This window comes from Antechinus flavipes, chromosome 2 (assembly GCF_016432865.1).
Source record: "Antechinus flavipes isolate AdamAnt ecotype Samford, QLD, Australia chromosome 2, AdamAnt_v2, whole genome shotgun sequence".
In the NCBI taxonomy this organism is placed as follows: domain Eukaryota; kingdom Metazoa; phylum Chordata; class Mammalia; order Dasyuromorphia; family Dasyuridae; genus Antechinus; species Antechinus flavipes.
In genome coordinates, this window is record NC_067399.1 from 213,040,226 (window position 1) to 213,067,925 (window position 27,700).

The 27,700-nt window shown below is 34.2% G+C and overlaps 1 protein-coding gene across 4 annotated transcripts in view; it reads left to right on the plus strand.

Annotated features, from left to right (window-relative positions):
• The window catches only part of CRIM1 (cysteine rich transmembrane BMP regulator 1), a 227,318-nt gene that overhangs the window by 85,557 nt on the left and 114,061 nt on the right, over nt 1-27,700 (plus strand). For all 4 annotated transcript variants that reach the window (XM_051976136.1, XM_051976138.1, XM_051976137.1 and 1 more), the window contains exons 3-4: nt 25,123-25,365; nt 26,496-26,616. In XM_051976136.1, coding sequence (XP_051832096.1) covers nt 25,123-25,365; nt 26,496-26,616 — 364 coding nt within the window. The remainder of the gene's footprint in view (nt 1-25,122; nt 25,366-26,495; nt 26,617-27,700) is intronic.

Below are 27,700 nucleotides of genomic sequence, written 5' to 3' on the forward strand. Positions count from 1 at the left end.
AGTTTCTTTCATCTAAAATATGGAATTATATATATATATATATATATATATATATATATATATATATATATATACTCATTGATAAGACCGCCTATAAAGTTAATATGATTTGGCTATGGTTAGGTATGCCTAAAGTCTAGAAAAAAAGGTTATGCTTCTTTTGAAATTTGGTATTGGCTTTCTTGTGCATTGTATTCAGTATTAAGTATTGTAGTTTAAGCAGCACATTTAAGGTAAAGAGCATCCAGATGACACATGCCCTCTAGTTTGTGCTATATAATTATAGGTTGAAAAAACTGCAAGTGTTTAGACCAGAGAAAACTCAGAATAATATGATAACAATATTTGAGCACAGGATAGGGATTAGATTTATCTTTCTTGATGGAATAGGAAAAAACCAGAACTAAAGTGTGAAAATTGCAAAGACAAATTTAAACTTAAAGTTAAGAAAAGCTTCCCCAAATAGAATGGGTTTTCTTGGATGGTAATAGGGTATTTTTCATTGAAAGTCTTAAGGTAAAGGGTCTGTTTATCCAATGTTACAATGGGGTTTCATTTTGGGGAAGTTGCATTAGATTAGTTTCAACAGTTGGTCATTGAAATCCCTTCCAATTATGAAATTTTGTGATTGTGTTAAGAGGGTTAATACAAAATCTCTACAGTTAAATATATCGATAATAATGACTGAAGTAGAGCACCTGTTAGGCAAGGATTTCCATGCCCACTAACATTATTTTAAACAAAAATGTAGTTAAAAGAGCATTTTTAAAAGTTCTATTAAATAGGATTCACTACAATCTTGCAATTAGCTAATAGCTTTTAGAAAGAGGTAAAAGTTATTCCATTTATATTTATTTTTAAGTTTAGGGCTTGGTTTAGAAGATATTTGTATAACACAGTAAAATACAATAACATTTTGACATTTCTAATTGGCACAATTTAAGATTGAAATTAGATTCTGAACTAAGAATTGAAAATAAAATACATTTTTAATGAAAAAGATGTGTTGTAGTCACATCTGAAAATGTACTACCATTGTTGTAAATTATATAGGAGGCAAAGAGATGGATTGCAGAGTATTATACATAGAGTTTGTGTATGAAAATATCATTAATTGTCAACTATAATAGATATACTTTGTAAAAGCCCTTTAATATTGTTCCCTATATCTCCATCTTCTTTCATGCAGAACTCAGTTATTTGTTGGCTAAATGTAAATTATACAATAGATCATGCCATTGGCCTCATGTTAATTTATATTCTACTGAATTCGGCTTAAAATCAGGGAAATTTTTTATACTAATACACCGTTAGCCACTGGTAGAAACCACAGTGGCCTGTCAGCACCTATCTGGTGGACAGCGTCATCAATAAGGAGATAAGAAAATCTCACCCTTTCTACTTGCTCTCTGTTTTCAAGTTTCTAGGTCTCCATAAGATATACACCTTTCTCTTTAAAAAGAAAAAAATCTTACTGAATTACAAAAGGACTGTGTTGTTATAGTGACAGAAATGATAAACGCCAAGACATAGACATCATTTAGACAAGAGAGAATTATCAACCACAGAGAAAAAAAGACTTCAGAAAGACTGGCTTCTACTTCCACCTATCTTTGATATTTATTCCCTTTGTGACTCTGGGCATGGCCTTTAATGTCCCCGCCCTCAGTTTACTCATCTATAAAATCTGAGATTTGGACAAGATGGCCTCTGAGGTATTTTCCAACTACTGTTCTGTAAACTTATGATCCTATGAACTATGCAGCCTAGAAGAAAAGACAATTCCTTGTCTGATGTCTATCTGATTCCATATTTACTATCAGCTGACTATTAACCATGAAGAAACCATTAAACATCTCTTGAGTCTCAACTCTATCATCTGTGAAATGAAAGTATTAGGTAAGATCCATAATGTCCTATGTATCCCTTCTCAGAATTGTTTAAAGTGGAAAAAATAGGACACATAGGATTCTAAAGGAATATAATTACTTTTTTTTTAATGATCATTCTTTTTAAAAGTTCCAGATCCTTGATTAAGCATCCTAAGTTAAGAGGAACTCATTCTTTCCTCTGGCTGCTGCTTCTACTCTGAATGCTAAATTTGTTTTCCTTTTACCAAACTGAAATCTATCTTGTTGAAACTTTCACCCCTGGTTTCTACTTCTGCCCTCTTAAACTAAATAGAAAAAATCAAATTCTTCTTCTGACATGACCATTTTTAAAGTAAAATAGCTGTCATGTTCTCTCTATTTTTTTGCTTCTCCATCTTAAAAAAACCCAACACATTTCCAGCATTGTTGTATGGCCTGATAAGCAAATAGGAGTATATTTTATGTTACCTGAAAAATTGTGGTTGAAAAGAAGAGCACCAAATAAGATATCAGGATGGTGAGCTATATGCTGATTGAAAAAACATAGCAAGGGATAAAAGAAGAATAGTAAATTGGGGACTAGAGAGTATTTAGAAGACTGAGTATTATACTCCATGTCTTTTGAGAGATCTCTTTGCGTTTAGATATAGGTAATGCATGTACAGCTTCTTTAGTTAACTATCTAAGGTTTATACCTGAATTTAATACCAAAAAAATTGCTTTTGACTTGTAAATAAGAAGTACTTTGAAATGTAAAATGCTGCTCCAAACACATGCTTACTGGAATAATAGATTGTGAAAAAACTTTGGCTGTCTTGTGACTGGCCATGTAATTATTTTTAAAAAATTATTCAGAATTTATTCATAAGTAAAAATAATTATAATTTGTAAGATCTAGATGGGTCATTAGAAATCATCTACTCTAATGTGCTCAATTTAGCAACTAGGAAAACTGAGGCCCAGAGAGATTTTTAAAGTGATTTGCCCAAAATCACCTAACTAGTTAAATGTCAGCATGTGCCCTCTTCTTTTTGACATAGATTCAGCACTACGAATCAAATCCTTTCTGTGACTCTAAAGGAAAACACACACACACACACACACACACACGTATGTGTGTATATGATTTCCTTGTAAGGTCTACAAAGACTCTAATTGTCCCCTTTTAATAAATTATTTTTGTAAATGCCATTTCTATTTTGGTAGCTAAAGCTTAAAAAAATGTTTGGACTACTATAATTAACATTTCTGGGAAAAAATACACACTGTAATATTTTTGTTTTTGCTGCTAGTCTCATAGTTCAAAACAGAAAGTAAGTCATGATTTTACCTTAACTCTGATACTTATGGTTTCTTCAGAGTAATCTTCAGTCAATGAGGGTGTATATACATTACATATATATATATGTATATATATATATATATATATATATATATATGTATGTATATAACCAAAGTGCATGTAAGATATATAAAACTATTAAGCTAGTTCAGCTGCCTTTACAAGTCAGGTTAAATGAAGTTGTTTGTGGTTGTGCTGAAGGAAGAAATTAGAAGACTAAAGACACTCTAATTGAAGAATTCATGAAGAATGGACATGCTGTGGTAATTTAATATGAATAAAGTATTTTTTGAGGTGGTAGATCTCCTAGGAGAGGCCATTATATATAATAAGGAAGAATATTTTGTTCCCCTAGGCAGGTACTTTAAACTACATTAATTTAAGTCTGTGGAACCAGTTATTTGGGAATGCTATTTTATTCTAAGTCATTTGTTAACTTAAGGGTAGTTTTACTTCACTAGTTAGAAGGGAAATGTGACTTGAGAAGTCCTTTGTTTGATATCGTAAAGTTTTCAAACTGCTTCATTGCTTCCTTCTTCCAGGCAGTGTGTGAAATGCTTTTAAAACCATAGATTCCTTTAAAGACTTAATGAGGAAAATAAAGAATATTGACAAAGAAACACAACATAGGTATAAAGTTACATTGATATGCTAATAGGAATTCCATTTAATAAATAGATGTCTGTTTTATTTTCATCAGTAATAATTTATTAAGTATCTGCTACTGCAGGGTGTTTATTGCCCATGAAATGAAGAAGAAAGTAGTCTTTACCCAGTATATTTATAAGTTTGTCAAAGGATCAGGATATATATTAAAATAAGAAGCTAACCATACAAAGTAGAATTTGCTAAATACCAGATTAATAAAGTATTCAACATGAATTCAAAGAAGAAAGCAGTGCCTTCTACTACTTTCTCCTTCTTTTATCCCTTTTTTCACCTGAAAGGTGGTTTTTTTTGCCAAGGTTAACTTCTCTTCGTATATAAATGATCTGATTCAATCCTGTCATATCCAGCATACTGTCCTCCTCTGTCATTTCTATTCGCTCACTTATCTTCAATCTCTCTTAATAAACTGCTTCCCTACCACCCATAAATATGCCCACATCTCCCCCCATAGTCAGAAAATTCTCACTTAATCCACTCATGCTATCAGCTTGTATTCTCTCTCCCTTTTCTAGCTAAATTCCTAGAGCAGGTTGTATACAATCAATGCTTCCATGTTTGTTTGTTTTTCCTGTCACTCCTTTCCTAATTCTGCAGTTTGGCTTACAATCTCAATTCCCATTTTTTTATCTCAGTAATATTTTGTTTTTCTAATTATATGTAAAAATAGTTTTCTACATTCCGTTTTGAAAGATTTTGAGCTCCAATTTTCTTCTCCTTCTCTCTCTCCCTTTCTAAGAAAGCAAGAAATCTAATATAGGTTACATATGTACAGTCATTTTAAACACATTTCCATATCTGTTATGTTATGAAGGAAAAATCAGTCAAAAGGGAAAAAAAACACAAGAAAGAAAAAACAAAGCAACAACAATAAAAGGTGAAAATAGTATGCTTTAATCCACATTCATTCTCCATAATTCTCCCTCTGGATGTGAATGGCATTTTCCATTTCAGGTCTATTGGGATTGTCTTGGATCACTGCATTGCTAAGAAGAACTAAGTTCATGATAATTGATCATAACATAAACTTGCTGTAATTGTGTTCAATGTTCTGGTTCTGCTCAATTCTCTCAACACTCAGTTCCTGTAAGTCTTTCCAGGCTTTTCTGAAGTCAGCCAGCTCATCATTTCTTGTAAAACAATAATATCCTGTTACATTCATACATCTTTACTTATTCAGCCATTCCCCAATAGATGGACATCCACTCCATTTCTAATTTCTTGCTATAACAAAAAGAACTACTATACATACTTTTGAATATGTGGATCATTTTCCCTCTTTATGATCTCTTTGGGATACAGACTCAGTAGAGACACTGCTAGATCAAAGTTTTATAGCCCTTTAGGCATAGTTCCAGATTGCTCTCCAGAACGATTAGATCAGTTCACAACTACACCAACAATGCATTTTTGTCTCAGTTTCCTCACATTCTCTCCAACATTTATAATTTTCTTTTCCTGTCATCTTAGCCAATCTTTTAAGTGTGAGGTGGTACCTCAGAGTTGTTTAAATTTATATTTCTCTTATCAATCTAATTCAACTGAAACTGACACTGCTCTCTCCAAAATCACTAATGATCTTTTAATTTCCAAAAATATGGTCTTTTCTCAATTCTTGTCCCTTTTTAACTATTTGTAATCTTTGATACTGGTTGTTTTTTTCCCTTTGATACTCTTCTCTAGATTTTCATGACACCACTTTCTCATGGTCCTCTTTCTACCTCTCTGACAATTCCTTTTTAATCTCTTTTGCTGACTCTTCATCCATATTCATACTCATTAACTATAATTGTCCCCTAAAATCTAAGTCTACCTTTCATTTGGTGATCTTAACAGCTACAGTGGTTTCAACTATTTTTTCTATGCAGTTGATTTTTTACATTTGTCTGATCTGAACCTCTCTCTTAACCTCGACTCATGTCTATAACTGTCTATTGGACATTTTGTATTAGATGTCTTGTAGACATCTTCCAGTATATCCAAAATTGAACACATCATCTTTCCCGCAAATCCTCACTTCTTTCTAAAGAAGGGTACAGTCTTTCTTACAACCACCCATGTTTGTAACTTAGATGTCATACTCCATTCCTTTCTCTCATTTCCTTTATCCAATAGGTTGCCAAGTTCTGTTTTGCATTTACAATATTTCTTGTACATATCCCTTTTCTTCTTTTTACACTGCCATCACTTTGGGGCAGGCCCTCATTATTTTATGCCTGGACTGATAGAATAGCCTGCAGGTTGGTTTCCCTGCCTCATTTTTCCCTTCATTAATTCTTTCTATCCTCCATTTAGCTATCAAATTGATCTTCAGAAAGCTTAAGGCTGACCACATCACTATCTTTTTAGTTAACTCCCATAGCTCCCTGTTGCCTCTGTTATCAAATAAAAAACTCTTTGGTTTTTGAAGTCCTCCATAACCTGGCCCTTTCCTACCTTCTCATTCTTGTTCCTTATTCTTCCTCCCCAAAGTGCTCTGTAAATTCAGTCATATTGACCTTTTTAGCTGCTTCTCAAACAAAACACTCTTATTTCTCGACTCTCGGAATTTTTCTTAGTTGTCCCTCAAATACCCACTTCTCTCCTTTATAATCTCTATTAAATAATTAATCTCCTTTTAATCTCTGCTAACTTTCTTGGATTTCTTCAAGTATCCACTAAAATCTTACCTCCTATAAAGAAGCCTTTCCCTCCATTCTTCCTTAATTCAAGTGCTTTCCCTTTATTGATTATCTCCAAATTAAATTGTATGTATCATGTTTATATATAATACATTGAGAATTTGGAGGTAGCAACTTAATTGTGCCTGTCCTCAGAGAGCTTCTACATTCTATGGGAGAATATCACATATAGGCAAGCAAATAAATGCAAAGTAATATCATGAAGAAGAAACAACTCAACATTTAAGAGGGACAAGGAAAGATTTTATGTAGGAAACTGAGTTTTGAAAGTGTTTGAGAAGGAGGGAATGAAGAAGGAATAAGATGCAGCCTGTGTGTAGGCAGTGAGATGGGATGTAATGCAGTGTTGAGATAGTAGTCTGATTTGGCTGGAATGTACAAAGCCTAAGGCGACGAATAGAAAGTTAAGTTTGAAGAGGCAATAGGTTGGAACCAGATCGAGAAACTCTGTGAATACCAATCTGAGGAGTCTGTATTTCATCCTACAGTCATTGGAGTCAGTGAACATTTTTGAGGAGAATAATTAACATGGTCAATCTTGTGCTTAAAGAAAATGATTCTGGCAGCTACTTGCATGTTACTTATAGCGAAGACTATATTTTCCTTTTGTTGATTCTTGTTTTAAAAAATAAAAGAGATACTTATTATTCAGCAAGAAATACTGGAAAACTAGAAAGCAGACTGGCAAAAAAACAAAACCTGTATAAACAAGCATATACCTCATAATTCTATAAATGTCAAAAAGATAAATGGTATAAATATAAAAAGATACCGTTCAGTAATTAAATATGAATGTAACAACCATCATCATCATCACTTATATTTCTAGATTAACAGAGTATTTAATGTAACTCTGACATTTGAGGAATACAGTAATCTTATGAGATGGGTGGTATTATCCATCCCCATTATTTTATAGATGAGGAAATTGAGATTGAGAGGTCCAGAGTCACAAATGTCTGAGGATTCATGCTTGGGTTTTTTCAGACTCCAGATCCAGCTCTTAATCATTGCTCCATTTGTAGCTATAATTAAGAACTGGCAAAAGTGATCATAAAAGACAAATAGACTATCTCAGTTATATGTCAAATAAACAAATTTAGCTGAGATACACAGTGCAAAAAGAGTATTATAAAGTAAGCCTTAAAAAGTATAGACTAAAGCCAGATGGATTTTAAATGTCAAACTTAGAAGGTTATATTTTATCTTAGAGGCAATTGGGAGCCATTAGAGCTTCTTAACCAAGGGAATGACATGATCAGACTTTAAGAATATCAATTTGTAAGCTATATGGACAATGAATTGGTAAAGGGAGAGGTTGGAGACAGAGAGACCCATTAGGCTATTGCAATTGTTGAATTAAGAAGTGATGAGTACCTGAATTAGTGCTGGCCAAGTGGGTGGTGGAAGGAAAGAGACAAATGGGAGAGATATTACAGAGATAGAACTGACAACACTTGGCAAGCAATTTGTTAGTATATTGCTTATACTTAACCCAGAGTTTCCATTACTGTCATTCTATGCCAGAAAGGGGATTGAGAGGGAAAAAAAGATCCACATATATAAAAATCAAAATAATACTATTTTGACATATTGATATTTGATATATTGAAAACATATTTAGAAACCAAATATTTCCCCAACAATTAAGCAATGATTAAATAAATTACAATGTGTGATGTGGCAGAAGGAATGAATATGAAATATTCAGAGAAAAATGGAAAATTTGTATAAGATGATGCTTAATGAATAAAGCAGGGTTAAAGAAAAATCTCCATAATGGTTATGGATAAGGGTTTGTAATTGGACCTATGACATCTTTTATAGAACAAACTACCTAGGAAGGAAACTCCCTTAACCAATCTAGTTTAGTACCTTCTCTGCAACTTATAATATTAAAGCATTGCTTATAGCATGAAGTTAAGTAGTACCCATCATGTCAGGCAGATATTAAATATCCAATGTGGGACTTTAAACCAAGGCCTTCCTGGCTTCAAGGCCATCTCTCAGTTCGCTATACTCTTTTCTCTCTGTTCCCTCTAACAAAATGATTTTAATAATGCAATTGAAGACTCACTTTCTGTTAAAAAGCAATAAAACCAATTAAATGCAATTACTCTCAGAGATGAAAGGAGAGAAGCAATAAACATAATATTAAGCACCTACTAGGTTCCAGGCACTATGCTAATAAGGAAATTACAAATACTATCTTATTTAATCTTGTTGTTTAAGATATATTCTTTTTTGATGATGAACTAACTTCTAAGGATATGTATTTTGTTGAAGGCTTTGTTTGGGAAATGTCTGTTGTGTCAAAACAAAACATAGTATATTTTAAAATTAAATTAATTTTTTTTAAAAACTTACTCCATGGAAATGCAGTATTTTATTTAAAAAGAAACCATGCTCCAAAAATACTCTAAACTACCAAAATATTGAAATTACTGGGCAAATAAAAATGTAGTGGTTGCTCCTTTTTTGCTAATCATGTTCATTTTTGTTCATTTATTCAAGAACTTCACTTGACCCCACTATGCCCTCAAGTTGTTGTTCTCTATCTCATGTGTCATTAAAGTGCCCATATGTCTGGGAAAAGTTAATTATATTTTCTGCCTTCATTTCTTGCTTTTCACTCAAATCTCAGTAGCTTCTCTGCTTTAGGCTTTTGACTTTGACAGTGCTGAAACCACTCATTCAAAAGTCCTTAGTGATCTTTTAATTAGAAAATCCAGTTGTTTCTTTCTCAGTCCTCATTCTCCATGATCTTTCTGAAGATTTTGGTACTGTTAATTGCACCAACCTCCTCCTCATTGACACTTCCTTCTCCTAGTTCTCTGACTGTTCTTAATAAATCTTTTTTATTTGCATTTCTTGCATCAGCCATTTCTTCTCCCTAAATGTTGATGCCCCTTAAGATTTTGTCCTGAGCCCTCTTCTGTCTCCTTTAATGATTACATTTCCTCTCAATTTTAATTATCATCTATACACAAGTGACTTTCAGATTTGTATATCCAAGCCTAATCTTTCTTCTGAATTCCATTCTTATATCATCACCTATTCACTAAACATCTACAGTTGAATGCACTGTCTTCTTTGAATCATAACCTTAGAATTAGAATCAGTCTAAAACTGAACTTTTTTTTTACTCCTAAACCTGCCCTTTTCTTAAGCTTCCTTATGTCTGGTTCCACTGCTCTCTCTTGGTTTTATCCATAAATGAATTTTAGTCTCATATATCTAGAATCGGAAGGGACTCTAAAATTATCTACTCTAATTCCTTCCTTTTGAGATGAGGAAGTTGTGGGCCTGAGAGATTGATTTCCTCAAGGATTTCCAATAAGTAAGTGGAAGATCCAGAATTTGAACTAAAATCCACCAACTTCAGATTCCAGACTCTTTCCACTGAACCATGGTGTTTCCTTCAGAATCATCTTTAACTCCTTTCTCCCCTCTCCTCCAAATTCACTTATTTGCCAAAGTTTATAAAACTTCTACATCTTTCACATTTGTCCCTGTTTTACCTCTTACATATACAAGACACCAATGCAGGTCCTCATCACCACTTGCCATAGTTGGACTATTATAATTATTAAGTCCTTATAGCTGGTCTTTCTTCTCCAATATTCATGTCAAAATAATATTCCAGTAGCTTCAGAAAAATCTGGAAGCATTTATATGAACAGATGCAAAATGAAGTGAGCAGAACCAAGAAAACATTGTTCACAGTAACAGAAATATTGTATCATGATCAACTGATCCATGACACTTACAAAGGATTTGTGATGAAAAATGCTATATATATATATCTCTAGAGAAAGAACTGATGAAGTCATTAATTAATGCAGGTCAAACATAGTTTTTTTTTGTTTTTTGTTTTTTGGTTTTTTTTTTACTTTTTAGGGGACTTTTACAACATGGGTAATATGGAAATATGTTTTGCGTACCTTTACATTTATAATTAGATTAAATATCTTGTTTTCTCAAGGTGGGGAGAGGAGGGAAAGAATATGGAATTCCATATTCAATATTTTTTAAAAGAATGTCTAAAAATGTTTTACATGTAATTGAGGAAAAAATGATGTTCCTAAGTACAGTTCTTGACCATGGCATTCCTTGTTCAAAAACTTGATGGTTCCTTATCATTTTTAGAATAAAAGTTCAGCTCCTTAGACTGATATTTAGGACCTTTCATAGTTTGTCTTCAATTGATCTTTTCCCCTATCTCACATATGATGATCTAGCTAAATTATCCCCTAAGTATTGCCTGAATTTGGCGTGTAATCTCTCACTTCTTTGCATTCTTATATGCTACCATCCCCTATTTCTACAATGCATTCCTGTTTTAAACTTTGTCTTACAGAATGTCTACTTTCCTTCAAAGTTTACTCAGCCTTTTTCCTTGAACTCCCAGATACCCTCAAATTATTGCTGTTTAGGCCCAAAATGTTCCCAAAACACCTTGCCCATTTTCCTTCTTGTCCTTTTAACTTCCTTTCTTGGATTTTACTTGTTTAAGTTACTTGTATATGTTTTACTTCCTCTGTCATGGACTATAACTTGTTAGAGGGTAGGAACCATTCGACTTTAATCATTATAACCTTCCTACTGAGCAGTGTCTTACAAACATAGCAACTCTTTAGTAATTGTTATTAATTTAAATTTAGCATATGTTTTTTGGAAGGTGCTGTGCCAGTTTCTCTGAGATAGACACTGTCTATCTTAAAAGAAAGGATTTGTATATGTAACTTAGAAAAGTTGCCCTTTGTAGCTTAGATCCAAAAAAGGAGAAAATAATGGGAAAACAAAGCAGAGAAAAAATAGGATGAAATTTTGGTCCTGCCTTGAATCTAATCTTTGAAAAACCATGGAGACCCTGGAAAGATATTGGAACATTTGTATGATAAAAGGGATTCTATGTCAGGTTTTGATTAAATAGCCTTTCAGATCTTTTCCAAGTGATGTTCAGTGATTACATGATTATAAAATGGAAGTTACTTATTTAGTATTACATTTTTGTAGAAGATAAGCTATTTGAAAGTCAGGGTTATCTTTTTTTGGGGGGAAGAGAGGTTTACCTAGTACAGTGCCTGATATATGTAGGAAGCACCTATTTACTAATTATCAAATGAATGAATAAATCTAAATTTTAAGGTTTTACAAGTTTTTAATCTGTTATTTCATCATTTTTATGTAATAATTTTATTTAGAAAGAAGAAATGTATTGTATTTTTACTTTTTGGAGAAAAAACCAAAGGGGTTCCTTACTGTCATATCTTCTTATTGTTCAGTCACTTCAGTCATATCCCATTTGTGATTTTCTTGGAAGAGTTATTGGAGTGGATTGCCATTTCTCCAGCTTATTTTACATATGAGGAAATTGAAGTAAAGATAGTTAAGTGACTTGCCCAGGGTCATGTAACTAAGAAGTGTTTGAGGCCAGATTTGGATTGTGGTTTTTCTGATTCCAGACCTAGTGCTCCTTCCACTCCAACACCTAGCTGCCAGCTGCCCTCCCCCCCTTTTTTTTTTCGATGAATGCATCCTTTCCATATTTACAACCCTAAGATATTCTTCATTTCTAGTACTTTTACTTCTGTGACATTATAAATCTATTTTAAAGATTTCTCTTAAACATTGCTGAGCTAAGCCATACATAGATAGGCCGTTTAGTTTTTCTTTCATTAGTCTTTTTTGCTTATTCTTTCATGAGCTTTCTCCTCTGTCTGCCCTTATTTCAGTAAGGTAATTGCAGTGAAGCAAGGAGAGCTTTTTCCTTTTTAAATGAGTTCCCAGCTTGTAGAAAGTTAGCATAGTTTAATGGAATGAGATCTGGGCTCTTGAGTCAAGACCACAAGGGTTTTAATTCTACCTTTGACACTTTTATCAATAAGCATTTATTTAGTACTTAAAATATAGGCCCTGTGCTAGATATTTCTTAGTTTTGTGACCATAGAAAATCATCAGTCTGAACCCTGGTTTTCTCATCTGCAAGATGGGGATAGTAACACATCTGTGCCATTTACCTAATTAAGTGGTTATAAGGGGAATGTTTGTAAACTTTAAAGAATTACATAATGATAACATCAAAATGGCCTTTATACAGTGCTTATTTTGTACCAGGTATTGGGATAAATGCTTTATAAGTATTTTATTTGATCCTCACAACAACCTTAGGAAGTAAAGAAGGGTACAGAATAAGAATGTATATAGTGCCTATTATGTGGCAGTCACTGCTGTGTGCTTTATAAATATTATCCCATTTTAATATAAATATAATAAATATATAAATATTATCTCATAGGAATCCTGTGAGGTAGGTGCAATTGTGACCCCCATTTTGCAGTTGAAGAAATTGAGAAAGACAGGTTAAGTGATTTGTACAGGGTCACCCAGCTAATAAGTATCTGAGGCTGGATTTGAACTTCTGAAGATTCCAGACCTAGTTTTCCAACCTATTTACTTCCCTCCCTCCCTCTGTTCATCTAGTGATTGATAGATAGATGTACACATATTTGTACTCTATGCTATATAAATGTGTATAAACTGTCTCTTGGCCTTATTTCATTATCAAATTATTCTATAGGATTTGGGATCTATTACTCCATAATAATAAATTATTCAGTCCATTCAATTATCTAGATTATCCCCACCATATTACTTTGTGTGTTCAGTATTCATGTGTTCACACAGTGTGCCTTTCCTAGCAGAATATGAATGCCCGAAGGAGCAAGACCATTTTGGTATCATTTTTGTTTTTATCTTTGTTTTTTCTCTATCCAGTGTCTAATATTGTATGCACTTGTTTCTTGAATGAAGAAATGAATAATGTTTTGCCTGTTGTGGCAAGAGCCTTGGAAGACAAAATTTTAACAGTCACTTATGACTCAAAAGTCTCAGATTTTCTTTAAATGAGAATGAATTACATTTAGAATTTAGTAACTCCTCTCTTCAGGAATAGTGTGATTCTATGAAAGTTATTTGCTTTTTTCTCTTCCTCCCCCAGAACTCTTGTCTACTTCAGGCAAACCTAATTTGAGCAAGATTCTTAATGGTCTGTCTCTTAACCTATGAGGAGAATTTGACCTGAAGATAGAAAAAGATTACTTGGTCCCAGGGCCTGTCCCAAACCTCAGAGTAGTCCCACTCTTCCCCATATTGCTCTTGAAAATACAGATGTGGGCACTTAGTCATGTAACTCACAGCTACCTTGGCATATGATCAACTTTTTTGTGCCAAGAGATTCTATTCCACCGTTGGAAAAATGTTTTTCAATAGGAAGCCAGATAGGAAGTAATTTATTGGAAGAATTAATAGAATTATAACCCCAAACATATATTTTATTTAACCCATTATTTGTTGTATTTGGCTGTAGTGTGGACTACTCTGAATAAATATTTAAAATTAATCAAGGTTATTTTTTTTAAAGACTTTATTTGGACTTCCTCATTATTTTTCCTCTGCCGCTGAATATAAAGAAACAGATTAAAGAGAAGTGCTGGGAAAGTATAGCTGGTCTTTTTTAAGGTTTAAAATATATGAAATATTTCTGGGAATGTATCAACAAGCTTAATTTTTCCCCCTCAGGGTTATGAATGTGAGGAACAAGTCTTCACTATGAAGCTTGCCAAAAAAGGTTACGATAAAATCATGGAATGTGAATGAAAAGAATTCACAGAATAACTTTAAAGGAGTCAGACTCTTTAGGCTTGAAAAGGCAAGGATGATGTGAATACTGTATTGAAAATAAAAGTTTTCCATAAAAAATGGTGTTTAATACAGAAAAGTTTCCTTTCTAACTTGTTAATGACTCCAGGCAAAGGACCAAGTAACATAGGGAGGATAGTTGGTGATGAAGCCTCCCACAGGGCCTCAAGTCTTATTGTTTTTATTAATTAATTTCATAGATAATATTTTATCTAAAATCTTAGCATAGACTTAGGCTGCATATGCAAAAATACCAAGTATATATATATCATATGAAGTATGAGAACTTTGTGTTTCCATGACTTTTAGAAGTGAATGGTAATATTCAAAAAATATTTTCCCTTTTAGAGTACATATTAGCATTTTCTGCTTGCTTGCCATCCTATTTATTATTTCTAATCCCTAAGCAATTAAAGACAAAATTCTTTTAGAGGCTCCAAAGTGTGGTAGAGAGAGAATGTTGTTCTTGAAGTCAAGAGAGAAGTAGACTTAAATACCAATGCTTCATATCTAACTGTGATCCTTAAATTATTTAACATCTTTGTGTCCTAATTTCTTAATTTGTAAAGTAGGGAAAATAATATTTGCACAACTGCCCTTTATAAGGAAATGCTTCATTACTAACAGTGCTTATAATTATAGGGTATTGATATTGTTTAGGAAGAGTTAAACCTCTTTAAATGGGTCACTAAAATCCCTGCCATGGTTTATATCCTTCACATAGACTTGTCACCCAATATCAACAAAGCTCTGCAAGTGAACTCTCCATGGGTTCCATGTTTAGCCAGGATGGGGAAATACACAATTTATACATCAGTACCCTCTACTTTCTAACCATTCCCTAAACATTCATATCCTGGGGTCTAAACCAAATTAGAATTACTTACAATTAATTCCCTTGGAACAACTTGGAAGTTGTGACTGTCATTATTTCCTTAATCAACCAGTCATACATTTTATAAACACCAATTTATTAAGCTTATGTGTCGGGGACTGTAAATACAAAGACAAAAGGCTTCCAAGAAGCTTACATTGTAAAGGAGAAAACAGCATTTACATAAATGTATATCTAGAATGTGTCCAGAATTTATACAAGGTAGTTTTGGGAGGGAAAAACCAGGAAAAGCTTCATGACAAATTTAAGTCTTAAAGGAAGCCAGAGATCCTAAGAGGTAGATGTGAGGAGGAAATGAATTCCAAGCATGAAGAAAGACATTGCAAAATCACAGGGATGAGAATGTTACATATGAAGAAGAAAAAGATAGGATGGGGGTTAGGTTGTGATTTTTAAATGCCAGCATAATTTTTTGTTGTTGTTGTTCCAACAAAGCCAATGTCTTTGAGATTGGATGGAAATTGTAATAAGTTCCTGAACTCCTGGGAGCTGCTTTGGGGTTTAGGGTAGAACACTGAGATAGAGTCAGAAAGATCTGAGTTCACATTCAGCTCAGACAGTTATTAACGGGGTGATCCTGGGCAAATCACTTAATCTCTGTTTGGTTTAATCCCCTGGAGAAGGAAATGGCAAATCTCTCCAGTATCTTTGCCAGGAAAGCAGAGTAGGACATTGACTGAACAACAGCAATCCACTTGCCTTCACTTAGTTACATGTCACTATGGAAGTTACATTTTCAGTTAGCTAAGTTAAGTAGCTACATTTTCAGCGGATCCTTGATCTCATTAGTTAATGAGGATACTTTAAATGCCACCTTCTTCATGAAGTCTTCCTTGATTTCCCTTCCCCTCTCTATTTCCTTGATTTACCCTGTATTATATGTTTGTTTGTGCTCATATTGTATTCTCCTAGGAGACTAAACAGCTTAAGGGCCAGGACTTCATTTTGTTTTGTCTTGTTTTAATTTCTAGTGCCTAGCACAATATTTTATACAAAACAAGCATTTAAATCTCCGTTGAACTGAATTGAATTGAGTGTTTCCTCAGATGTTGTAGATCACCCTTCTTCCCCAGTGTGTCATTCATTCAGTCAGATAACATTAACTACTGTGTTAAGCACTGTGCTGACTGCTAGAGATACAAAGAAAAGGTATTATTACAGTCTCTGTTCTTTTTTTTTTTAATTTTTTATTTAATAATTACTTTATATTGACACTCGTTTCTGTTCCGATTGAGGAGCTCAGTCTAAAGGAGTCAAGAACAACTAAGTGTTAAACATGCTACATACCGGATAAACTGGAAATAATCCACAAAATAAAGGAATTAGAATTAAGAGAGAGTAAATAAAGTACTCATAATTCCTACAGAGAGAATAAAATGTGGAGTCTTTATGAATATTTCAATATTTAGTATGGATAACATTTCAACCCTCTGAATTGCCATCTCTTATTATCTTCTTATTCCTTAGTTTTGCTATACGACCAGACCTGGATATACTATGCTGATTAATACCTTTTAAATTATTCTTTTTTTCCTGAGGCAATTGGGGTGAATTACTTGCCCAGGGTCACACAGCTGGGAAGTGTTAAATGTCTGGGACCAGATTTGAATTCAGGTCCTCCTGACTTAAGAACTGGTACCCTGTCCATTACACCAACTAGCTACCCCTTTTTACATTTTTCTTAAGTGAACTTTCAAAGATGCCATAATGAATAGAGCTCTTAACTTAGAGTAAGGAATACTCAGAGTCTTGCTCCTGCTTCAAACACTTTCAGCTTCTTTTTCTCATCAGCCAAATAGGGTAACATCATGTACCTCACAAGGACAGTGAGGACCATATCAAAAATATATGCAAAAGGCTTTGCAAAACTTAACATGTCATATACCTATTAGATATTATTATTGCCATGTTAGGGCAGCAGCAACTGCTCTGTTATAGCTGGATTCCATAGCACTTTTCTATTCTTTTACATGCCAGCTTTGCTTTTCTATAAGTTTACAGAATTTCTGTCATTTGTAGTTTTTAATGAGTATTTTTCACTGTCATATATAACTAAAAAAGAAGTTGGGTCAGTTATGTAGCAAGGGAGATGGATAGCAGTCATAGATAACCCCAGTGATGCATTAGTATCCATAAAATCTTAAAATACCCGGAGGGGGGCTTCCAGTGTGCTGGGCAAATTTTCCATAGAGGATTTGTAGAAAGCCCTCAACAATAATTTTATAAAAAGAAAAATGGTGTCTAGGTTGCAATCTACACTGGTTAAAAAAAAAATCCCTACAACATGGGATCATAAATGGATTAAAAAATGGAAGTATTAAACATTTATAAGAGAATGCTGAGTAAAATTAGCAAAGTGTATTTGTCAATTCTAAAAATACACTTTAGCTAGATACTGAGAGGAATACAAACAGTGAAGCCATATATAAGGAAAATTAAGTAAGATGCATTTTATCTTCCTAACTTATTTAGTTGTGTTTTCTTGAGCCTCTCTTTTGTGGGGAGGAGTTTTGTGTACATACAGCACTAATTGGGTTTCCTATCTCTTTACTATTTGTTATTTAGAAAGCAAGAATAGAGGTAGGAATAGCTAACAAAGTTACATATTTTTGTGAATGGAACTGATAAATTCTCTGGGTGAAATAGTTCTGGTAACTTTGCAACTTAGTTTTGTATCAGATGTCTATTTTTAGTACCTAAAGGATTAATCCTCCAAGGAAGATTATTTGTACAATAAAACCAGTTATTTTCTGTTCTGTTTTGTTTTAAGTAATTTTATAACTCTAAACTTTATGTAAGGCTGTTTTTTACATGACATTAATTGCAAGGTGTTATTAGAGCACTCTAGTTGAGAGGCTTTCTAATTAAATTATATATACATACACATATATTTGTATAGTTGTTATGCCATCCTCCATATATCTAAGGGGAAAATAATAATCAATTTGAACATATTTCTTCCCCTTATGGAAAATGGATATGCATTTTGGCACTTTATTTACTTCTCTTTGGTTTTCATTAACTGGGGTTACTTCCAAGATAATTGACAATCTGGGACTCAGGAGAATTGATTGACTCAGATTGAAAAAACTTCCCTTCTCCAAAACATAAAAGGGAGTGCCAGATTTTTCTTGGCCCCTTTGAATGCTTTTTTTCTCTTGTTTGCCTTCACCTTTTTGCTTCCTTCCATACCTCCAAGAACAATTGACAACATTTTGTGGCAGAAGCACATGTTAGAAGTAGATATGTACTTGTGCATGACTCAAAAGGAGGATTCCTGAGAGTGAATTTTTGCCAGAATTAGAAATGACAGTAGCCTGGGCATTGATAGATTTCCTACAGATTCACATGGCAATTTTATCATTGTTTTCATTTGATTGTTGTAGTTATTGTCTATATTATTCCCCTGGTTCTGTTCAAATAAAATGAAACGGAATTCTTTTCCATTATAATGACTTAATTTGGACCCAGAAAAGAGATGAGGAAATATGTCTCCCTCCATTCACTGGAGAGGTGGGGATTATCAGTGTGGAATGTTGTATATGTTGGCAGGCTCAACTGATGTGTTGATTTTGCTTAACTAGTTTTTTTCTTTTTTGTTTCCAGGGCTGGCTTATTGAATAGGGAGAGGGGAGATAAGAAAAGACACGGTACTGGGGAGAAAAGTAGACCTATGTGCCCCAAGAGGGAAGTTTATGGACAATGATGCTGAATCCTGTAAAGGAAAGAGGATTTGGATCTCTTATGTAGTATCCTAGAATCTAACCTTCTAGCCAGAGGAGGAAGCTTTCCTGGACAATACCAGCTTTGAGGATTGCCATCAAAATTAATTGCAATCAGATAAGCTTAAAAAAATGAAAACTCTCAAACTATTTTGGATGAGTCCCAAAAGATATAACCTGTGGTATAGAATCCCTCCCTTTAGTCTAACTTGGATAACATGGATTGGATTTGACTGTTTTGCTTTGACTCATTATGTTTCTATCTAGAGTTTGCTTTGGAAGAATTTCTAAGTGTGATGTAGGTATAGCTTATTCCTAGTTTTCACAGATGTGGGTAAAAAGTTCCTAGCTCCTATACAAGCACTCAGGGTTACAATATGGATAGTGAATAAATAAAAGCCTTTCCTTCACTCCACAGAAAATGCAAAGGATTCACAGGAGTCACTAAGCACATATAGTAAAATATAATGTACCTAAAAAAAACATAAAACATGCCTTAGAAAAGTCATTCATATTTGGGGGCTGCTGAACAAGCAATATTCTCTCTCCTTATATCTACACTGTTTAAATGACTATAATAGCCAAAATCTATTGTCAGAGGAGTGGCAGTCAATCAATCAGTAAACATTTATTAAATGCCTACTATGGACCAGATACTCTCCTAAGGATTAGGGATACAAGAAAGGCAAAAGAATAAGGCTTCCTGTAAAAGGTGGTATTTTGGGCCTTAAAGCAATCAATTCCCCTAGATCTCTTGGTCATTAATACTTTTCACCACTTCTCCAGTCATGGGAGCTAAGTGGCTGATCTTCTTCAAAAAAATACTGTTCCAAGAAATCCTTTCTTTCCTTGGAAATCTTAAATCTGAATTCTCAGATTGAATATTCTTGAGTTTTGGATAGCATTTGAGAAAGCCCACCAGAGTTCACAGTCTAAGAATTTCCTTTCCCTAAGTAAAATTCTAGGTTCTCAGATTTTGATGTCAGAAAAATCAAAGTTATTAATACTTCTCCACTCATGACATTGTAACTACAAACTCTCAGACTTGGACTGGCCCATAAGATAACGTTAAGAACAGTACTGCCCAAGATATCTCCCTTCTCTGTTTACAAAGTTAGATTCTGGAGATTGTTTAAAGAGAGCAGAATACTCTCTCCTTTATGTAGAATTTGGGGTTCATGAACATTAACAATGATCTCACCTTTGATTTGAATTGGCAGTCACATGCCTGCCTCTGCCAGTGCTTCTTTGGAAAATCTTTTAGTATCTCAGGTACTGCCATCCATTGGATTAGGAAAGGTCACTTTCAAGCACTGTTTGGTCAAACTGCATGCAATCATATGTCAATCTCTGATGTGTGTTTCTGCTCCTAAAGAGCAAGACTGAAAACCCTTCTATTATCCCCACTCTACTCCAATCTGCAATACTCAAGAAGAAAGTTACAAGAAAAAAAGATTAAAAAAAAAAGAGCACCAATGGCAGTTTGTCACTTTCTCTTCCTGCGTTTCAGTCAGCCACTCATCTTAGAGAGAGCTCTAAGCATTGAAAACCAGTTAGGAGTTTCCTAATTGGTCCTTCAAACAAGGTATCAATATGTATGTCCATATTTTAAGAGGAGAATTTTGTTCAACAAGATGGGGATAATTTCTTTCCATGAAAGAATCTTATATCTTTTTGTGTGTACGAATTTGGTCAACTATCAGAGAGGATGAGGTTGAAAGTGACTTCTTAAAAAGAAAAAAATTAATATTTTCTAAAATAAGAAAAAAGCCTGTAATTCATGAAAAACAGAATAGATTCTCCTTTTGTTTTTCTTTGTCAATGTATGATAAGGGATGAAAAAGAGTAGAAATATTCTAAGTGAAGTATTCCTGAGATATTATCAAATTTGTTAATATTTGTAAAGTACAAACCCTAAAGTACTATACAAATTATCTTTCATTTCCATTTAATAACAGCAATTTTAGTCTGCATTTGTATAATGAGGAATAAGGGCATGATAAAAATGATTCCCTAAAGTTTAATACTCACAGCTTGGGGTTGAGGGTTAGAATTAGAAGCTCAGGCTCAGTGATTAAATAGAGTCAAGTGCTATAGTTGAATTAAAGGAGGAGTAGAAAGTAAAAAGGAAGGGCATAAGCATTTATATAGCACCAATTATATGTCAAATATTTTTACAAATATTATCTCATTTGATCCTCACAACTCCTTAAGGCAGGTACTACTACATTCCTTCCCATCCTTGCCTCCCCCCTCCCTTTTTTTTTTCCAATTGAAGAAACAGAAACAAGCAATATTTGTGACTTACGCAGAGTGATATAGTTAATAAGTGCCTGAGGATAAAATTTGAACTTCTAGATTCCAGGTCTAGCACTCTATATACAATGTGTTATCAGCTGCCTCCCAGGAACTGAGGTTCTCTCTTAGAAGTCAAGTATATATGTATTGGTCAACCTGCTATGGGGGTGGGGGGGGGAGGAAATGGGAGAAAAGAGGGGAAAAAGTGGAACAAAAGATTTGGCAATTGTCAGTGCTGTAAAATTACCCATTCATATAACTTGTAAATAAAAAGCTATTAAAAAAAAGTCAAGTATAAAGTTAAAAGAAAAAAATGATAAAATAAGAGAAAAAAGATAAATATTTTAGGGCCATCATTTGCTTTAAAATGTTTGCTCCAGTGTTTGGATTGGAGTTTAAAGATTGCTTAAGTTTAAGTTTTATTTTTAACATAAATATTGGAAGTTCTTGGTTGTACATCTGTTAGGAAGACAATATTTTATAGTATAAAGAGCACTGGCCTGGAAATAGGGAGACTTGACAGAGCTTGACATAATTGAATCCATACTGGGATATCACAAAGTCAAGCATGACCCTGGGCAAGTGACTTTACTACTTTTAGTATCAGTTTTCCCTTATGTAAAAGAGAACTGGGGGAAATAGAAGGGAAAAAAAACTGAAAAAAAAAATGAAATGCTCTGTTGCCTTTTACCTTGAAATTCTATGATTCGTGTTCTTGAGTATAGAATCCCATCTTAAAAATTAGGGGAAAAGATGTGCCTTAACACTCAGAACATATGACTGTGACATTTTAACTGACCACTTGGTAGCATAATACCCAGGTGGAAGAGACAGTTTTGAAAAGGTGAATAAAATTCTTGAGGCAGAATCTTCAAAATCAAGGTCCAGAGGTAACAATTTTGTAACACACATATAAAGAAAATGTAAAGGACAGAGTAATTGGCTGCATCTCATACTTTTTTTGAATAAATGCTGTGATTATGAATGTCAAATATATTTGCAAAATTAGTATGTATCAGTTATTATATGGGATAAGTTAATTTTAAGTAAAGATGAGTGGATAATCAAAGTTGTATATAATTACCATCACTAAACTTTTATTAATAATATGGCTATGCAATTTATCTGAAATGCAGAACTATGTGTGAAAAGATTTTTCTGTATTCAATTTGATGGATACTTCTTATAATCAAGATTACCACTCTCTTCTGCAACTCTTTGATTTATTTCAAATTATATTAAGACTGAGTTATTTACTTACTTTATACTCAGCTCTGAGATCATTTCTTCGGAGACATATGAAACATAGACTAATATGGTCTCAGCAAGGAGATGACTGGCTATCCTGGCATTCACAGACCCATATATCCTAACAAATTCCCAGAATACCAGAAGTCTTATGAAATAAGAGATACATGGCTGATTCCACAGGGATAGACAATTCAATGAATTCTGCTGAGGCAGGTAGGGCACCCAAGCATGGAATGTCTTGTCAAACAGGCAGGTTCTAAAATAAGAAAGTAAGAGTTTCAGGAGAAGCAAGAAAGTAGGAGTTTCAGGAGAAGCAACTGATCAGTCAGCAAGCTTTTACTAAGTGCCTAGCATGTGCATGTCAATATGTGAGGGCCTAGAAATGCAAAAGAAGAGATCAAACTGTTCCTGACTCTGATCTGAGGGAAGAAGTCTTATGCTGTTTCTTCTGGTTTTCTCTGTCTGCTCATTGCAGGTTCCATAGTGAGTAATCATGGTCTTAAAGAAGCAAAAGGTCTGAAGATGAGGCAGAGACAGAGATGCTAGGAAAACAAGACCAATTACATTTGTAATGAACAAAAAAAGGTGACAGGACCAAAGATTAGGAATCTTGTTAAATAAGAATCTCTGGACCCTGTCCCATACCTTTTAGGTTTCTTGTATCTTTAAATGTCTTTCAGCAGCATAAATATTCTACTCTGCCTTTCCCTAAATATTCTCACTGCACAAAAACTACTCTTTTCCCTTCTCCCTGAATTAGTAAATCTGAAATGTCTCATGCTCTAAACACATTTAAAAAAAAATTAGTTGTATTAAGGAATAAGGTCATTGAGCTGGAAGTTGCCATAGTGAAAGTGAAAAATTACTAAATGTCAGACTGTAGTTAAAGAATGAAACAGTGGATTTTGGCAGCATAACAGAAGCATTTTGCTATAATGGGAAGAACTTTGCCTAAGGAGTCAGGAGATTTGAGTTCAAATTTTGACTGCTATTTATTCCCTGTTCAATTTTATATAGGTCACTTCACTTCTGAGCATTTCAATTTCCTTATCTCTAAAAAAGGAGTGATTGCATTCATTTATTATTTGAGTTCTAGCTCTAAATCATGGATTTGAATATTAAACCAACTAGTATTATTTATCATACTTATGAACATGCAGTATTAAAAAATACTGGATGTAGGGTCATAGGAATTTATTCGAATCCCAGTTCTGACATTTGTTAGGAAATCTGATCTAGCCAAGTTACTTTAACCTCTTCTGGCCTCAGTTTCTTTATCTTTAAAGTGAAAGGATTATTCTCTATGTTCTCTAAGAAACATTTTGGTTCTGAAATGTTATTCCAATAAAACTTCGAGGCTTAGTTATCCTTTCTATAAAGTAAGAATAATTATAAAATGTGCTATCTCACAGTTATTGTGAGAAAAAGTGTCTTGTAAATTTCAAAGAGTAATGTAAATGTAAATTGCTATTGTTGTTGTATTAAGTGAAAGTATACTGAACTGTGAATCAGGAGTCCTGGGTTTTAGTCTCAGCTCAAATCATAACTTTAGATGTGTGATGTGGATCAAAGGACTTAATTAACCTCTCTGGATCTTAGTTTCCTCCTCTGTAAATGAAAGAGATTAGATTAAAATGAAAAGTTCCTTTCATTTATAACATTTTGTCCTTTGTGTTATTATGAGACTCATAGATTTAGCATTGAGAATGTTTCTTGCAATCACGTCATCAGTTTTATGAGTTCTCACCAGACATACATTATATATCCACAGAATAAGTGGAGTTCACATCTATTTAATTTCCTAAAAGGCTTTAGTTCCTAGAAATTACATGTCAGAAATGCTAAACCCTCAATGACTGGAAAACTGAGCTTTGCTAACCAAAATTCTACAGATTAACATTCAACAATTTATAAAGTAGCTACTATCTATAAGAAAATACAATAGTAGCTACAAAGGATGCAAATTTAAATGAAATCTACTTATTGTGCAGTCTGCTTTGAAAATAGGTCACATTTTTGTTTTGTTTTTTAGCCTCTAAAATGGAGGCATGGGGTTAATTTGAACAATAGGAGTTGGAGAGAGAGGAGACATATCAAAGTAAAATTCTTTATTGGCTTATAATGGAAGTGGATATTAGAAGTGGTTTCTCTCTATCCTTTTATTACAGGGCTTCTAGAATCTTTCCCTTTTGTTCTTCATGCCTTCTTCCCCTAATCGTCAAGCCTCTACAATACTTATGATTTCTTTAGTAAGTCCTAGTTTGATTCTGATAAATTTTTCTTAAAGAATAACCTTTCAAACTCTTCTTGCAAATATAGAGATAATCTTCAGTTAATCAAAGATTGAATGCCAAATTGGTAGATTATCAATGCCATTATTTTTCTCTTCTCTCCCATTGCTTGCCTTTTTACTATTTTACTAGCACTAATATTTCAACTACAGCCTGAGTAGAGAGATGAAAAGAAAAGAAATTCAAACCTCACCATTTTGCCACTCCTTGGCTACTACTGCACAATTTGGTGGAGCTAGTTAAATTGAGTCTTTTGGAGTATCTGTAGATTTCTTTTATCCATACTCTTCTTCCCCCTTCCCCTCATTTCTAAAAATATAAGGAAGGATTGTGCTTCTTATGAAGAAGCTGCTATTACACTTGCCCCAGGGCATGTGCTAAATTTTCTTTCTTCTATTCAGAAGAGAAGCCAGATTGCTCCAAGGCCCGCTGTGAAGTACAGTTTTCTCCACGCTGCCCCGAAGATTCTATTCTCATCGAGGGTTATGCTCCTCCTGGTGAATGCTGCCCATTGCCAAGCCGTTGCGTGTGCAACCCTGCAGGCTGTCTGAGGAAAGTCTGTCAGCCAGGATACCTGAACATATTAGTGTCAAAAGCATCAGGGAAACCAGGAGAGTGTTGTGACCTCTATGAATGCAAACCAGGTATGCGCTCATCTTTGCTTCAGCAAAGTTTTCCCTTACAATACCCCCTCCATCCACATCTGTAGAAGGAAGGAAACCTGCCACCTTTTAGAATAAAAAGTTCTCCCATTCCCACTTAAACTCGCAGCTTGAGGAGATCTCAAACTTTGGGTGTGAGACTAACTTTTGACTTAAGAATTAGAAAAATTGGATTGACTAATACTTCAGAATGTCAGCTCCTTAAAGAGGACTGTATCTTCTTCTTGTTTTGGCAAAGTATTCAGTACATGGTCCATTTGCATGAGGTCACTCCATCTGTGTTTGGTGGTGATGTTAACAATAGTGTAGTTATCCACCATTTCCTTAACTTTACTGAGGCTTCCAGAGACTATATTTGCAGAGTTACTCTCATTTAAGAAAATAAAACACTTAAATCATTGAACATGATCCATCATCACAATTTTAAGTTATTTTAAGATTAACCCATGCACCAAAATACCAGGTTTTGCATAATAAATTGTATAGTCTTAAATTTACTTCCTATAGAAAGCACCACCTTCTCCCTTTTATCTGCAGCTCCCTTCTAAATCATCTTTTAATCTTCATTCGCTTTCTTTCCAGACATCAAATGCGTTACCATACCCCACTGCTTCTCCCTTCATAACATCTCTAAAATTTTCGCTCTTGTGGCAAAATCCTATATTTGTGCTATGATCACTTCTGGCCTGTTGTGACCACCTCTCTCTAAATCCCCCAACCCCTAACCCACTTTTTAAAAAATTATCAGGTTACTGTCTCCGTTGAAACAGTCTTTTGCCCACCCTGTGAACAAGGTTTCATCCAAACCCACCACTGATTCTGCATTGCCTTCCACATATTTATCCTTGGTTTTTAAGCCTCTCTCCTGACCTCCCCTGTCTTCATCTTCTTTCTTGATTTAGCCTTGTCTCCATCCTTTCTTCTTTCTGCAAGGACTGAAAATATATTGAGGTTTTGTAGTATTGACAAATGCCAGTGTAAGAATGGGGTTGCTAGACATGGTTCTGGCTGGTGAAAGAAGGTTGGAGATCTGTCCGGTGTTCCATTTCAGGACTTAATAATAAGAATAAAAATCTCAGTAAATGGTGCCTCTCTGTTTATCCCCCTTTCAGTTTTCAGTGTGGACTGCAGCACAGTGGAATGCCCTTCCATTCAACAGGTTGTTTGCCCGCTGGATAGTTATGAAACTCAAGTTAGACTGACAGCTGATGGCTGCTGTACTCTTCCAACAAGGTTCGTTTGTCTTTTGTTTATCAAGTTTTCACCCATTTCTTCTTCAATGTTAGCACCATCGAGACTGCAATTTCAAGCATGTGTTCTCTTTTCGGTGGAAAGCCTAATATTGTCGTGTTTCCATGGAGAAATTTCTGAGATGTTACTATTATTTTGTATTTACATACCATCTTCCTTCAGAGCCAGATCCAAGTGCTTTAAAGTTATTAACTCATTAATCTTCATGGGGCCCTCATACAGGAATAGCTGTACTTTAGGAAACAGAGAACATTGAAGGCAAATAATTCCATGGCTATGTATGTATTAGCATGATACCCTGTATGAATGCCTTTGCTTACTTTTAAAATAATGCACTTAGAATTATTTTGTGCTAAATAATTATCAGCTTAGTGAAAGTGCTGCTAAGAGATCCTTACAAGATCATAGCTCTAGAGTTGGCAAAAACCACAGAGACTATCTAGCGCATTGTTTTCCAGCTGAAGAAATCAAGGCCCATAGAAGTTCGTTGACTTGCCCAACTAAGATCACACAGGTAGTTAACATCAGAGGCAAGATCTGATCGCAGGGTCCTTTGACTTCCAAGCAGTGCTTTTGCCACTTTACCATGACTTAAATAGCCAAATCTGCCTGGTCCTCAGTTCCTTTCTGAGCCATGGCAGGTTCTAAGTACCATTTCTTGAATAAATTCATACAATAATTTTTTGACACAAAGAGAAAAACCAATGACATTTTAATAGCAACAGGCATATTAAGGTCCATCCTAAGAAACTTTTTAACAACCAAGTATTATATTGTAAAGGTATGGATTGCTTTGTGAAGGACTGAGAACCCTGCCAGATTCAAATATTGTTGAGTTGATCATTTTGTTGGGAGATCCAAGTTCTATGATTCCTTAAAATATAAACCCTGGCCACCTTTTTATTTATTTATTGTGCTAAAATAAATTCTGTCTTGCCTAATGTTAGAGCATTTCTGGAGTTAAAAGTGACAAAAAATGAGAAAACTGGAACCAACAGGGAAAAACAAAGAAATTGGCTACAATCCTATTATCAGCTAATTGAAGAATTAGTTCTTCCTATCTTTA